The sequence below is a fragment of the Acyrthosiphon pisum genome, chromosome X, assembly GCF_005508785.2.
Source record: "Acyrthosiphon pisum isolate AL4f chromosome X, pea_aphid_22Mar2018_4r6ur, whole genome shotgun sequence".
Taxonomy (NCBI): Eukaryota; Metazoa; Arthropoda; class Insecta; order Hemiptera; family Aphididae; genus Acyrthosiphon; species Acyrthosiphon pisum.
This window is the reverse complement of record NC_042493.1, coordinates 11,503,913-11,517,490: the sequence shown is the minus strand read 5'-3', so window position 1 is coordinate 11,517,490 and position 13,578 is coordinate 11,503,913. Positions and strand designations below refer to the sequence as shown.

At 27.3% G+C, this 13,578-nt stretch overlaps 2 protein-coding genes across 2 annotated transcripts; one reads left to right on the top strand and one right to left on the bottom strand.

The window, feature by feature from the left end:
• The first annotated feature begins 338 nt into the window (after positions 1-338).
• On the top strand, positions 339-1,467 carry LOC107883728. Its single transcript, XM_029485566.1, has 2 exons — positions 339-560; positions 801-1,467. The coding sequence occupies exons 1-2, from the start codon at positions 354-356 to the stop codon at positions 924-926; spliced, it is 333 nt and encodes a 110-aa protein (XP_029341426.1). The 5' UTR covers positions 339-353; the 3' UTR covers positions 927-1,467.
• Positions 1,468-5,165: 3,698 nt separating this feature from the next.
• On the bottom strand, positions 5,166-10,875 carry LOC100165779 (ATP-dependent RNA helicase vasa). Its single transcript, XM_008184833.3, has 9 exons — positions 10,623-10,875; positions 8,333-9,162; positions 8,041-8,262; positions 7,807-7,983; positions 7,265-7,463; positions 6,939-7,139; positions 6,306-6,478; positions 6,133-6,216; positions 5,166-5,234 (listed from the first exon to the last, which is right to left on the bottom strand). The coding sequence occupies exons 2-9, from the start codon at positions 9,149-9,151 to the stop codon at positions 5,184-5,186; spliced, it is 1,926 nt and encodes a 641-aa protein (XP_008183055.1). The 5' UTR covers positions 9,152-9,162; positions 10,623-10,875; the 3' UTR covers positions 5,166-5,183.
• Between the last annotated feature and the right edge of the window lie 2,703 nt (positions 10,876-13,578).

Below are 13,578 nucleotides of genomic sequence, written 5' to 3'. Positions count from 1 at the left end.
AAAGTATACTATTGTATATCTATGATAGTACCACGGTATTTTGTTGATGTATAACGCGTTATATGTACCTAATAGATATTATGATATGATTAATTTGGAATTTACCTATTATTGGTACCTATTATAGGTCAATTTTTTTTTAATACCATAGATAAGTATATATATGTCTAATACATAGAATCGTTTTTCTTATACAGTGATATTATATCATTGAATTCAAATTTAATACCATCCATTATACAGTGACCCACTTCTAACCTACTGTACAGCAGAGCGACATCCACTTACCCACCTTTTTTAATAATTTAATTATTTTCATTTAAATATTTAATTTTGAATAATATTTTTACATAATGGCAACAGACAAACTTAAAAAGAGTGTTTATAAATATTGCTTTGTATCACTTTGTAAAAACACAAGTGTAAGTACACCAGATAAAATATTCTTAAATGTGCCCGAGTCCAAAAAATTAAGAAGAAACTGGTTGAAAGCTGCAAGATGTGACAAAAAAGATGTTTCTGATAAATCCCACTTATCTTGCTGCGAAGATCATTTTGATGTACGTACAAATATGTTAAGTATAAGTTAATATTTCTATGTAGATTAAAATAATATGTAAAGTCAATTTTTATGTACCTCCTAGATAGGTTTTATTTATTTTAAAATATTCATTTAATTTTGGCTCTAAGGCTCTAAAATAAATCATTACAATATTTCATTATGTTAATCAAAAAAAAAAAAAAAATTGATAGAATTTATTATAAGGTGTCAAACTTAATACTATCCTGCTTTTTTTCAGATTGAAAATGATCTTGAAAATTATATTCAATATAAGCTAATGGGATTAAAAAGACTTGTGCTTAAAAAAGGTATCATTCCACATACATTTGATTGTCATTCTGATCGAAAAAGATCTTCTACCTAAATCGTCCATCATTATTTAAAAAAAATAAAATAAAATTAGAAGTGGAAAATGCAGTTGGCGAATATAGTTTAAATAAAAGTAAAGTTTTATAATTTTTAATTATTTTATACATTTTTGATACTAATGGGAAACTTTTACAATAATTTATTGTTAATGATAGGTGGTATTATCTCTGAAGATATCTGTATTGATGATCAAAGTAGTACAGTTGATTCAAAGGAAAAAGAATGTGTGATGCACATTACTAAAACTAGTGATGTTGGTGTACAAGTCAATTTAAAAAATTTGAAAAGCACAAGATCCAAAGAATTCAATGCAGATTATCAGAGAATTCAACTAAATTTAAAACAATAGCTTGTTCACCTATTAAAGTAAACCTTTTAGAATCTTGTTACACTAAAAGTTTAAAAGTAAAAGAAAACTATTGTTCAGTCTCAGAATCTAGTGATAACAGTTCAGAAACATCAGATACTTTAGCTCTTTCTAGTTCTGTCGAAAGTGAAAATTCATTTAACTTTGAATTTGAATATACTAATGAACGATTTAAAAAATGGCTTATGAAGTAACTTTACATAATATTAGTTGTAATCCAAAAGCATATATAGGTCTCAATGAAGAATGGTACAAGTGTAATTTAATTAAATTAATAAATTCTCATTTAGAACTTGAAGAGAGAAGTATATTTATAACTTTAATGAAAATAAAATTTTAACGATTCATTCAGAAGATTAGGAGATATGTTTGGGATATCTGAAAGTTTAGTTTGCAGACTATTTCATAACACTTTACCTAAACTCTCTGCTTATTTTAATCAATTTATATACTGGCCTGAAAAAAAATTAATAAAAGAACTTTTACCTGTTCCTTTTCGTTATCGTTATTCATCTGTTCAATCTATTATAGACTGTTTGGAAATAGAAATACCAAAACCTTCAGATCCTATTAAACAAGCGCTAACATGGTCAGATTATAAAAAATGTAACACTTTAAAATATCTTATATCTTCAACTCCAGATGGATTTATTAATTTTATATCAGTAGGATTTAATGGTAGATGTACTGATGTATTGATAGTAGAAAAAAGTAATTTTTTAAATCTTGTTCCTAAAAATACATCTGTAATGGCAGACCGTGGTTTTAAATGTATTGATGTGTTGTTGAATAAAATCAATTGTGTTCTCATAAGGCCTCCTAGTGTTTCACAAAAATCTAAGTCAACAAAAGATGATTTTTTAGAAACTAAACGTGTTGCTAGCCTTCGTATTCATATAGAACGTGTAATAGGACGATTTTGAGAATTTGAAATGTTGAAACCCCATGCACTTGTTAACTGTCAATTATGATGTAATACTGATGAAATTATAACTATTGCATGTGGGTTGATAAATCTTCAGCAACCAATGGTGGCACCATGGTGTAACTTTAAAACAAATAAACGTATATACATGAAATTTTCACTGGTTGTTTATATTAGAATTTTCTAAACATGATACAATTTTTAAAATATTTTCATTTGTTTTGAACTGTTAACGGACAATTTCAGTCTTCAATTTTTTTTTTTTTTTTTTATGAATGTAAATAAAATTTCATTTGTTAGGTAAAAAAGTTTGACAATTTAATGCAAAGCTCTTAATATATTGTTACAATGATATTTAAAAAATCCAGTCACAATTTTTTTTATAAGCATTTAAAGTTCAAATGTTGACAAAAGGCATAAAAATTAAATTTATTTTGAGTTAGAAATTCCTAAAAATTTTCTTTTTAAATCTAAGATTTTAAAATGTAATACAATATTCCTTAAAAGGTTATCTACCTTTATCAAAAAAAAATTTACTTTAGAAAATAAAATAAAATTTTTAGGAGCTTTTGAAGTTCATATTTTTACAGCATTGGATATTCACTCGATTTCTCATGTAGTGATTTTCTTATTTTGGTGTATTCAAAAACGAATAACCTTAGACTCTTTAAATTTATATCATATGTTTATTAATAATAATTATTATTTTATACAATAATATAGAGCAGTGCTTTTCAACCTTTTTTTGGATCGCGATTCCCCATTTTTATTTTTTTGTAATGCAATCCCCTTAAAAAAAAAATATTGTTTTATTCATCAAAATTTGATTTAATTACTGATAAAATATTTATATGGTATACAATTTTGATTAATTTACACTTAAAAATTTAATTAGTTTACAATATAACATTATTTTAAAACATATTGTTAAGTATGGTAATGAGTAACTTTTTTTTCTTATGTGTTACCAATTATTGCAAAAACGAAAATGTGATTACGTTTTTAATATTATTAATAGTGGGTAAGCCGACCTAAAGAAACTGGTTCAATCTAATATTGATATGTGGTCTATACGTGTACAATTAGGTGCCTATTGGTTACAAACTGCAATTTTCATAATATGTGTTATTTAACTATAACAATATTTGTATTAGCCAACTATTTATTATAGTCAAACTATCAGTTATTGTTTCATTTTTGCTTCAGTTGAAATATTCTCAATTGTTTCTGGCCAAATTCAGTTGGTAGAGTATTATTTTAGTGAACTTCAATCATATATTTTTCCTTGGATATAATATAATAGGTATTACTCAATTTTAAAATTATATAGAAAACTTTATTAGCCTAAATGACAAATATAATATAATACACGAAATTACATCCAATCATAATAACTATTTTAATATATGTAACCAATGGCAACCCTATAAATATAAACAACAAAAAAATTCGATTTTTGAGAGCAAAAAAAAATGCTTAATATGTAGGTTACTCTATAGGGGTTGAAAACAAAGCTAAAAACCCTCTGCAAGTCTCAAGAAATCTATTTATTGGAAACGATCTAGTAGTTTTTGAGTCAGCGGACAAAAAAGGAAACATTCATTTTTATATAAATGGAAAAAAAACCACAAATAAAACTACCTTTTTTGTAAATGGTAAAATACTTTTATATTTTTAAATATAGAAAGTTCCTAAAGTCAATGATATTATTAAATCTAAACAAAAAAAATAATTAAATATAATAGTTAAAATCATTATTATTTCTGTTATAACAGTACAATTGTAAAACACAAAAGAACAAAAAGTGGTTCTTAAATCAAACTGTAATCCAACTCTAATGTAAGCTACTATTACCGACATAATTCAGATTGAAATAACTTCAGCATATCTTATTTAATATAATACATTCTCAAAGTAAAAATACAGTTGAAATAACATAACACAAAATTTGCATAGTGAAAAAAAGACTTGCATAAAAAAAAACACCATAATTTAGCCAAATTGTTTAAAGAAATGTAATTATAATTGAATATTTTAATTTTGTTAAAAACACAATATAAATCAATAAATTGTACAAGTACATTTATAAAATATGTATGGCACTATTTGATTACCTATCACTTACAATTTAAAAAAAGAATGAACAAAAACAATGATGTTATTTGAATTAACTAATTTCACTTTTGCTAAAATATTATATGAGTATTAACCTTAAATCAGTAAAACCTAAATTCGCAGAAGTAAAATTTCAAGATTATAGTTTTAATTAATTAATTATATTATACAAAGTGTTAATATATTTCAATTGTTCTTAATCAATATATTGTAAGCAATTAAAACAATAATGTTATTTTTATGTTGGTAAGAAAAAAGATTAATGTCCTGAGTAGGAAAAAATAAAAAACAAAATAAATAATATAATTCAAAATCAGTTACATTAAATAGATAATTATATAGAATTTAGATCATTTCATTCTGGCACTGAATTCTGATTTTGATTTCCAAATATAATTATTTTTGTAAGTCTTTAGTTTTAGGCTTTACTTATAAATTATAACTTAAAAAATATTTTTAATTTGTTATAAAATTATAATCCTATGCAAAAATTCAATTTCTTTTCAGTGATGTATTAACAATAAATAAAAAACATATAAAAATCTATTATTATTTTTTTAAGTCTTTAGTTTTAGGCCTTAATTATAAATTATAACTAAAATATTTTTAATTTGGTATACAACTATAATCCTATGGAAAATTCAATTTATTTTCAGTCATGTATAAATAATAAATAAAAACATATAAAATTGAAAAAAAACTTAGTTTTGATTGAATGGTAGCAAATATGAAATTATATAGATTTGAGCTTATTGTTTAGTAATAATTCATGTTTTGTTTATTTGAAACCCTAAAACTGCTAACTAATAATTATTTATTTGGCTTAATTCGGTTTTTATTTCGGATTACCAAACTTCATCTTCTTCTTGGATATACTCAGACGTTACTGTAACATTCTAGAAAATAAAATAAATATTCATTTAATTTATATCTTATTTTATGAACATTTTTTAATATAATATATTTAGTGTTATTCAATAAACTAAAGTGTATTCTATTACTAGAATATGCTACTTGCCACTAGGAAGTAAGAATCATAAAATCAAAAATTACTTGAAAGAATAATTAATAATAAATAATATTTTATTTCAGTTTATTCGGCATCAAACATTAATCAAATGTTAAAAAATCAAAACACATTTCTAATTATCATATGGAGGGACATACTTTTAGCACTGACAAGAGCTTTCATTGTAAAACTGTGATTATTTAAGGTATTCTGGCAGTTGGTTCAATGAACAAATATTGAATAATATGGTTTAGAAATATTATTAATGATAAAAATATTAGTTAAAAATTATAACCAAGTTATACTATTTTCATCATGAAAACCATTTTTGTATAGGTTTTAGTGTTAAATTTATCAGAAAACAAATTTTAAAAAATGCTGCATAAATATATTTTAAAATATTTGGTTAATGTAATTTTAATTAATTTTTACTGTGCTAAATCACACTGCATTATATTTTGAAATGCTAATGAAATAAATCACAAATGTAGACATCTATAATTCTATTATAAGCTCAGATAAAATATATATCTTATACTTAAATGGATTAATCATACATAGCATCTAATATCTATATAATTTGAAATGTTTTAAAACCTTTTATCCCACAATATAAGCAAATAGTGTAGGCTAAAAAAAATAATGAAATTTGTCATAATATTATATTCAATACCTGAGATAAAATTTATATTTGCATTGAATAAAATATTTAAACACTAAATAATTAACATAGACATTTTCACAAAATTATTATGAATTATATTGAAAATAAATAAATTATGTACCGGTCTTATGTCATTAAACTGATTCAAAGGTTCATGAACTTCACCGCTATACTTCGACAAAAATTCTGGAATATTTTGATCTGCCTAAAATCATAAATATTATAATTATTGTAAGCTGTGTTATTACATAAGCTATGAAATAAAAATTAAGAGTTAAAATAAATTTAGTTTACCCGTTTAAGAGTGTTAACTAGGTATGGTGCCATGGCAGAATCGTTATCAGGATCATAAAATGAAACCGCACGTCCTGAATTTCCTAATCTACCAGTACGTCCAATTCTGTGCACATATTCTTCGATTGTTTTTGGTAAATCAAAATTTACTACCGTTGTAACACCCATTATATCTGTAAAAATAAAAACATGGTTTTATATAAATAAATGTTTAATTGCATATTGAGTGTTATTGTTATACATATCCATGATGTTCTAATAACTAAAATTATTTAAACAAGATATGTAAATATATTCTATTCTCCGAAAGTTGTTTCCAGATATTTAAAATCAATTAAACAAAAATAGCTATTCTATGAGCATTATTAAATTATTTGCACATATAAAATACAAATGAATGCCGTGTCATAAAAACTGAAACTAATATAGTATAATATTTTATATTTCATTAATGTAGGTATATCCGTCTTTGATTGTAATTTATAGTAAATCTAAACAATGTTTTGGAATATTACATAAAAATTGTAAATGTATAAATGTTCAGCATGTAATTGTTATTTATTTGTGCTTTTAAATAATTTCAATAACATTATTAAAAGCCTAAAGAGTCTAATTTAATACACATAAATATACCTAGTCCTCTAGCAGCTACAGCAGTGGCTACCAAGACCTTCATTTTTTTGGTCTTAAAATCTCTTAATGCTTTTTCTCGTTCTGGCTGTTCACGATCTCCGTGTATGCTTGTGGTGGGGTAGTTCAGTTCACTTAGAAAGGCTGCTATGAAATCAGCTTGTCTTTTTTGTTCAACAAATACAATTGTACCTTGGCAATCATCTGTAACAAATATAATGTATAATATTAATAAATTACTAATTTAAAGTTTAATGAAAAATATTAGGTATATTAAAAAAAAAAAAAACAATAGTTTTAAATATGCACTGATTAAAAAGTTTACTTACTTGTTTCATTTAGCAAAGCAACTAACTCATTTTTTTTACTAAACTTATTAACTTCTACAAATGTTTGTGTAACATCTTTACAGGCCCCTCCAACTTCTCCAACAGCTACTGATATATAATCTGGTTTTAAATAAGACTTTGCTATTTGTTGAACATCTATGGGCAAAGTTGCTGAAAACATGAGTGTTGATCTTTCTGCCTAAAATTGAATACAATTTGTTTATAAACATATCAACATATAAATGTGTGTAGATAAATAATAGTTTATAACAGTTATGTCAAAGTAAAAAAATAAGCAAGATTAAAATTCTTAAAACTTTGTAGTATATTGGAATACATACAATTTATTTAAAAGAAGTTAATATTAGAGCCGTTCTTACAATGTCCGGTTAAAGTTAACCGCCACTTAACCGGCCGAATTCTGCCGGTAATAAAATCTGTTATCAGTCGGTTAGCATTAACCGACACTTTACCGGACATTGTAAGAACAGCCTTAAGTCTAGTATCATTAGGTATACTCTAATAAAAATTAAAATTTTTACCGACGACACCATAGTATTATCACTAAATATGCATTGAATTGCAGGTGTGAAACCCATGTCCAACATTCGATCAGCCTCATCAAGTACAATGAATCGCAAAGATGAAAAAGTAATTAAACCTCGATTCACAAAATCAATTAAACGTCCCGGAGTAGCCACAATTATATGAACACCACTCTAAAAAAACAAACTATATAATTATATATTTCTTGATAAAATGGCTATCTATTTTACCAGAATTTTTTCTCTTTGGTGATAAACTGCTGTTCCACCATACAGAGCTCTACATCGAATTGAAGTACCATTGCTCAATTTAAATGCAAAACTAGATATCTGTGAAGCAAGTTCTCTGGTAGGAGATAGGATTAAACATTGTGGCTCGCAATGATTGTAATCAAAAACTAGTTCAGATGGTTCACTGATTAAACTGTTTAAAATTGGTAAAACAAAAGCTGCCTGAAAATCAAAAATAAATTAAAATTCTGTCTCCAATAATAAAAGCATTTGAATAACTTTTTTTGCTTACAGTTTTTCCGGAACCAGTTTGAGCACTAGCTATCATATCTTTTCCATTCATAATGATTGGTATAGCATATTTCTGTATTGGAGTTGGATTACCATAATTACATTCGGTCAAGTTGCTTAATAATACTTCACATAGCCCAGATTCTTTAAATGATGTTATGTTTTTGGGTACATCCATTCCACTTACTGTTACTTCAATTTTTTCGTATTCTTTAAAGTTTAATCCTGCTTTCATTGTTAAGTCATCATTTTCCTCAAACTCTGGAGGAATATAAGTTGATTTTTGCACGATGGGCTTTTCAAATTTACCATTGCCTTTATCATTATTACCATTTGTATTTGAATTTTTGGCAAACCGTGTACCTGGCTGGTAACCACTACCTCTTCTATTATATCCGTTACTTTGATAGTTATGGCTATTTTGCTCGATGCGATCATTGTATTCTGAATAATATCCAGTATCTGTACTATTGGTTACTTGCTCACTTGAAATTTGATTTCCCCAAGATTCAAGATCAGTTGTATCAGTTTGATAATCAGCTTCAGATTTTGTTTGATTCCAGTCGGCACAACCATCAATTTGAATAGTATCACAATGTTTATCGATTATTTTATCATCATCAGTATGACCATTGTCATTAGTTGGTTCCCAATTTGTATAATTTTTGCACGCATTAGATTTATCTGTGTCGCTCTTAGTTAAATCCCAATCGTCATGATCATCAGCATCCCAACGAGTATATGTATCTTTAACTATATGACCAGTTTCATTTCCACATGTTGTATTTACTCCAGGTATATTATTCCAATCTTCTTCCATATTGATGATTTCTAGAACAAAATAATTAACTGTATTTAAAATAATGCAAAATAATAATACAAGATGTCACAGATAAGTAAAAATGTTAAAGAAAATTATGTAATTAATAGGAAGTGGGTACTACCTATTTTTAATTTTACTTTTTAGAACTGAAATAAGTCATGTAAGTATATAAATTGTATATTTGTAAAATATAGTTTAAAATATATAATCAATATTTAATTACTTAATAGGTAGGTATAATAGGTATAATAGGCTTTAAATGAGTGATAGAATTTAGATGTATACGGAATTCCTATCCTCATAAAACATACATTTTTAGACCAAAATTGAGGAGATTAAATTAAAAAATTTATAAAAAATAAAGTAGATGTTTAAAGTAATAAATTAAAATTTCAGAAGTTTTGTACAATTAATCAATCTGTATGGTGGACAATAAATAGGTATATTATACTTTTATCAGAAAAATACATTCTCACATTCATCTCGACATGCGCTTGTAGAAGTTAGCTTTTTGCCTTTATATTATAATTTATAATTGATGTTCTCAATTAATATGCACACTGATTATAATTTACTATATGCACAACCACAACACAAGTACACTTTATATTGCCTATACTAAACTCCTTAAAAACAGACTTAATATTAAAAACCTTAATCCTCTTTGCAATCGAATTTAAAATAATAATACATTAATACACAACTATCCTACACCAAGGGAATGGATAATTGGGGGGGGGGGGGGTGGAATGGTTTGATACGTTATGGTAAGCAATAATATGATATAAAAATAAATATTTACAATCACATAATAATATTATATATTATATTAAGGGGATTGAAAGTGGTAGGTATTGAAATATATGCTGTGCATCATGTTTTATAATACATTTTGTTCACCACAACGCTGAAGACAAATGTCTACCACCAGATGTATTTTCCGTTAATTTTTCATAAGTACATCAAACAATACAAAAAATATTTATATGCCGATAAAGGCCAGCAAAAGATATTCCAAGAAAAAATCGGTTTTTATGAGATTACTAATCATTATAAGTGTCGGTTAGCGCTAACCGGCTAATAACAGATTTTATAACTGGCAGAATTCCGCCTGTAAAGTGTCCGTTAACTTTAACTGGCGGTGGTAAGAATAGCCCTTAAACGTTTATAATATTTGTGATCATAATACAGTCAACGGTAGGTATAGCGTAAAAATTTGATCAGATCGCAAGAGCGCCGACGATAAAAAAAAAATCAACAAGGTACCTTGCACATACTACCTGTTGCCTATATCTGCCTAACAATAATCACACGGAAGTAAAATTAATGTTAATAGTTGAAAATTAGTATTAATTAATAATTGGGTGATGAATAATTACACGTGTGTAAAATGAGGTGATCGAGAAAAATGTAGCATACTAGATTTGTACAGACGCATTATAATAATATACTATAATCAGTCGCTCACCTGAATCCCGTCCTCGTGACGTGGGTTTCTGTTATGATATGATTATTCTTGTTGTTGTCGTCGATAATAATAACAATTGTTGTAGTGTGTCGACAGGATGCAGAAAAGTCCGCAAAACTCCGGAACGAAATAGATAGGCTAGGAATTGGCGGAACAGTTGCAATATGTGTGCGACAGCGATGTGTGAACTGTGAATTGCCGTGTTACACTAGACGCCGGTCGTCATCGTGGTCTTGTCGCGCGCGGTTACACCGGTTGGAGTTTAAACAGTGAGGGAGAGAGAGAGAGAGAGAGAGAGAGAGAGAGAGAGGAGCGTGAGAGAGCGAGCAAGAGAGTCGGTGTTAGTGAGTGAGTGTGAGTGAGCGAGAGAACACACAATGGAGAAAACGGTCGTGTGGGACAAAGAGGGAGCGAAGCGGCGAACGATCGTGTGGGAGAGAGGCGTATACGGTATACGACGGCAGCGGCGCGCGACGGGAACACACCGAAGCGATAACAACACTGTACAGTGTACACCGAAGTGACGGGGTGGTGGCGAGGGAGAGAGATTTTTGGAAAGACGAAATAATATTATAAAAACTATTGTTCGAACGACCCTAGACGATTCCACGAACTGTATCCATTAACGGTAGGTCTGTTGTAGGTGACTCGGGAAAACGAGGGAGGATGATTCTTTACGTCTCACGCAGGGACATAAAATAAACGTAAAGAAAGAACGAAAAGAAAAAAACAAATAATATTTCGAAAAACACGTGTGTGGTTCAACACATCGCATATATTATGTATACACACACGAAAACCGGTTGAAGAACCCTGCATTCTGGCTTTGTAATAAATGTTGTTGTATTTTCTATAGTAGTAGGTACTTATATAGTATATTATCCACTATCCAGGCTTAGCATTTCCTTAGTTTTTCGGCGGTTCGGCGCCGGCTTGACGGTACCCACTATGATATTATAGTGCCCTATCGCACACGGTATTCTTACCAAATGTGCGTATGCATATGTGTGTATAGTGTGTGTGTGTGTGTGTATGTGTCAAAGCTACACGCATTCGCCTCTCTTCTTATTAGCCACTCCACAACCACAGTTACACCGCACTGCCACAATCTCGAAAAGTCGGATAATTTTCAATAGTTTATAATATATTATATTGATAATTTACCCAAAATATATACAATATTGTAAAGGTGGGCATTAACCAGTTAAAAAGTTAATTTTTTTTAACTTTTTTACATAACTAGTTAGTTTATTTTCTAATCAACTTATGAACTTAACTAGTTTAATTTACAGTTGAAATAACTTAGCTTTTCTCAGTTGATTTTAAAAAAATCCATCAAGTTAAAAACATTTTGAAATTTTTCGTTTATACGTAAATATTACTATAACAGTATAAAATAAAAATAATCCAATACAAAAACACAAACATTTCTATTTTATTTCTTTATAACATAATTTTGTGTACCTATATTAAATATTAATATATTTTATTAAGTTGTAAATTATATATTATGCGAGTTGCAATTAAAAATGTATTTAATAAAATTAATAATTTTAAATTACAAATTACCTAACAATTTTTATGTTTTAATGTTATATAACTTATAATATATTATATGAAGGTCATGTACTCATCTTCACCTATTATAACATTCAATTGCTATACGATAAAAAAAATATATTTGTTAAATTATTAATTTGAGATGAGTATAGTTTATATTATTAAATAATAGTGAAGTAAAAGTAAAATGGTATACGGTGTACATTATGATAAAAGTTCAATAAAATTATTTTTTAAAATTTATAAATTGGAAACTATAAAGACACAATCACTCTTTATGTGATTTACATACCAATTAAAAAAAAAATAGATTAGCTTTTTTTAAACTGAGTTAAGTTAATATTTTTTTCTATATTAACTTTTAACTTATCGAGTTAAATTTATAATTTGTTAACTGTTAACTTTTAATTTATTGATCTTGTGTCCCCTTAACTTAACTTAACTTGAGTTAATTATTTTCATTAACTTGCCCACCTTTGCTGAATATTGTAATAAATAGGTACCCAACAAATTCGTTATCGTCGTTGCCCTCCCGTGGTCCATTCAGTGATTTCAACAACAATAGTAATATTATCGAACATCGAGTTAATTAAAATATCATCCGTCTGTCGATTATTACTGATCACTGATCAGTCATCTGAGTTATCACTTATTACTTATTATTACTAATCATTATGGATTTATGCAAGCCATGACTCACGAGAGTGCACTCGCAGTAATTACCTACTCATTAGTAAATGAAAAATGAATGATAAAGTTGTCTTCGAACTCCGAGTACGAGACTTTTTCGTACAGCTGCAACGGTCGAAAAATGAATAATAATTATTATCATGGACAGGTCACGGGTAGTGTACGGCATATGCGTAACTAGGATTTAGTAGTTATTGGGACAAGGAGCATATATATAGTCCTAGAAAAACAAAGTTCAAAATAATCTATTTAATCTCGTTTTGTCGTTTAAAATTTTAATGTCAAAAAATCAAAATCGATAAATGACTTAAATGGAACATCGTTCTACCCACAAATATATCGTTGAGTTACCTTACAGTGCAATACGTTTTAATTAATTTACCAAATTATTCAAAGTGCGGATTTATATAATTTTAAATAGGTAACAAAAATAAATTTAATGATAATAGCAAGTGTGAGTGTGTGGAAAATTACTATAGTACATTATAGACTAGGTAGGTACAGATTAGTATAGTAAACTAGTATAGTTAAAAATACAAAAATAAATTCAAGTTCAAAAATAATGCAAAGTAACGTAAAACTTTCTAAGTAAAAAATACAATTTTTAATTAGCCTAGCGTGAAAGCGTTCAGAGCTAAGTGTTTATAGGCTTATAGTACATCTGAACTCAATGAATTATCGAAAAATATTTGTGTAAAAAATATCT

What these genes read in the sequence shown, in the direction of transcription:
- LOC107883728 (XM_029485566.1), top strand. Translation starts at nt 354, where the DNA reads ATGGCAACAGACAAACTTAAAAAGAGTGTTTATAAATATTGCTTTGTA. An exon ending in GCTGCGAAGATCATTTTGAT is followed by an intron (nt 561 to 800) that starts GTACGTACAAAT and finishes GCTTTTTTTCAG; the next exon opens with ATTGAAAATGATCTTGAAAA.
- LOC100165779 (XM_008184833.3), bottom strand. Translation starts at nt 9,151, where the DNA reads ATGGAAGAAGATTGGAATAATATACCTGGAGTAAATACAACATGTGGA. An exon ending in TGTAGCTGCTAGAGGACTAG is followed by an intron (nt 6,479 to 6,938) that starts GTATATTTATGT and finishes TTATTTTTACAG; the next exon opens with ATATAATGGGTGTTACAACG. An exon ending in TAGTTAACACTCTTAAACGG is followed by an intron (nt 6,217 to 6,305) that starts GTAAACTAAATT and finishes TTATGATTTTAG; the next exon opens with GCAGATCAAAATATTCCAGA.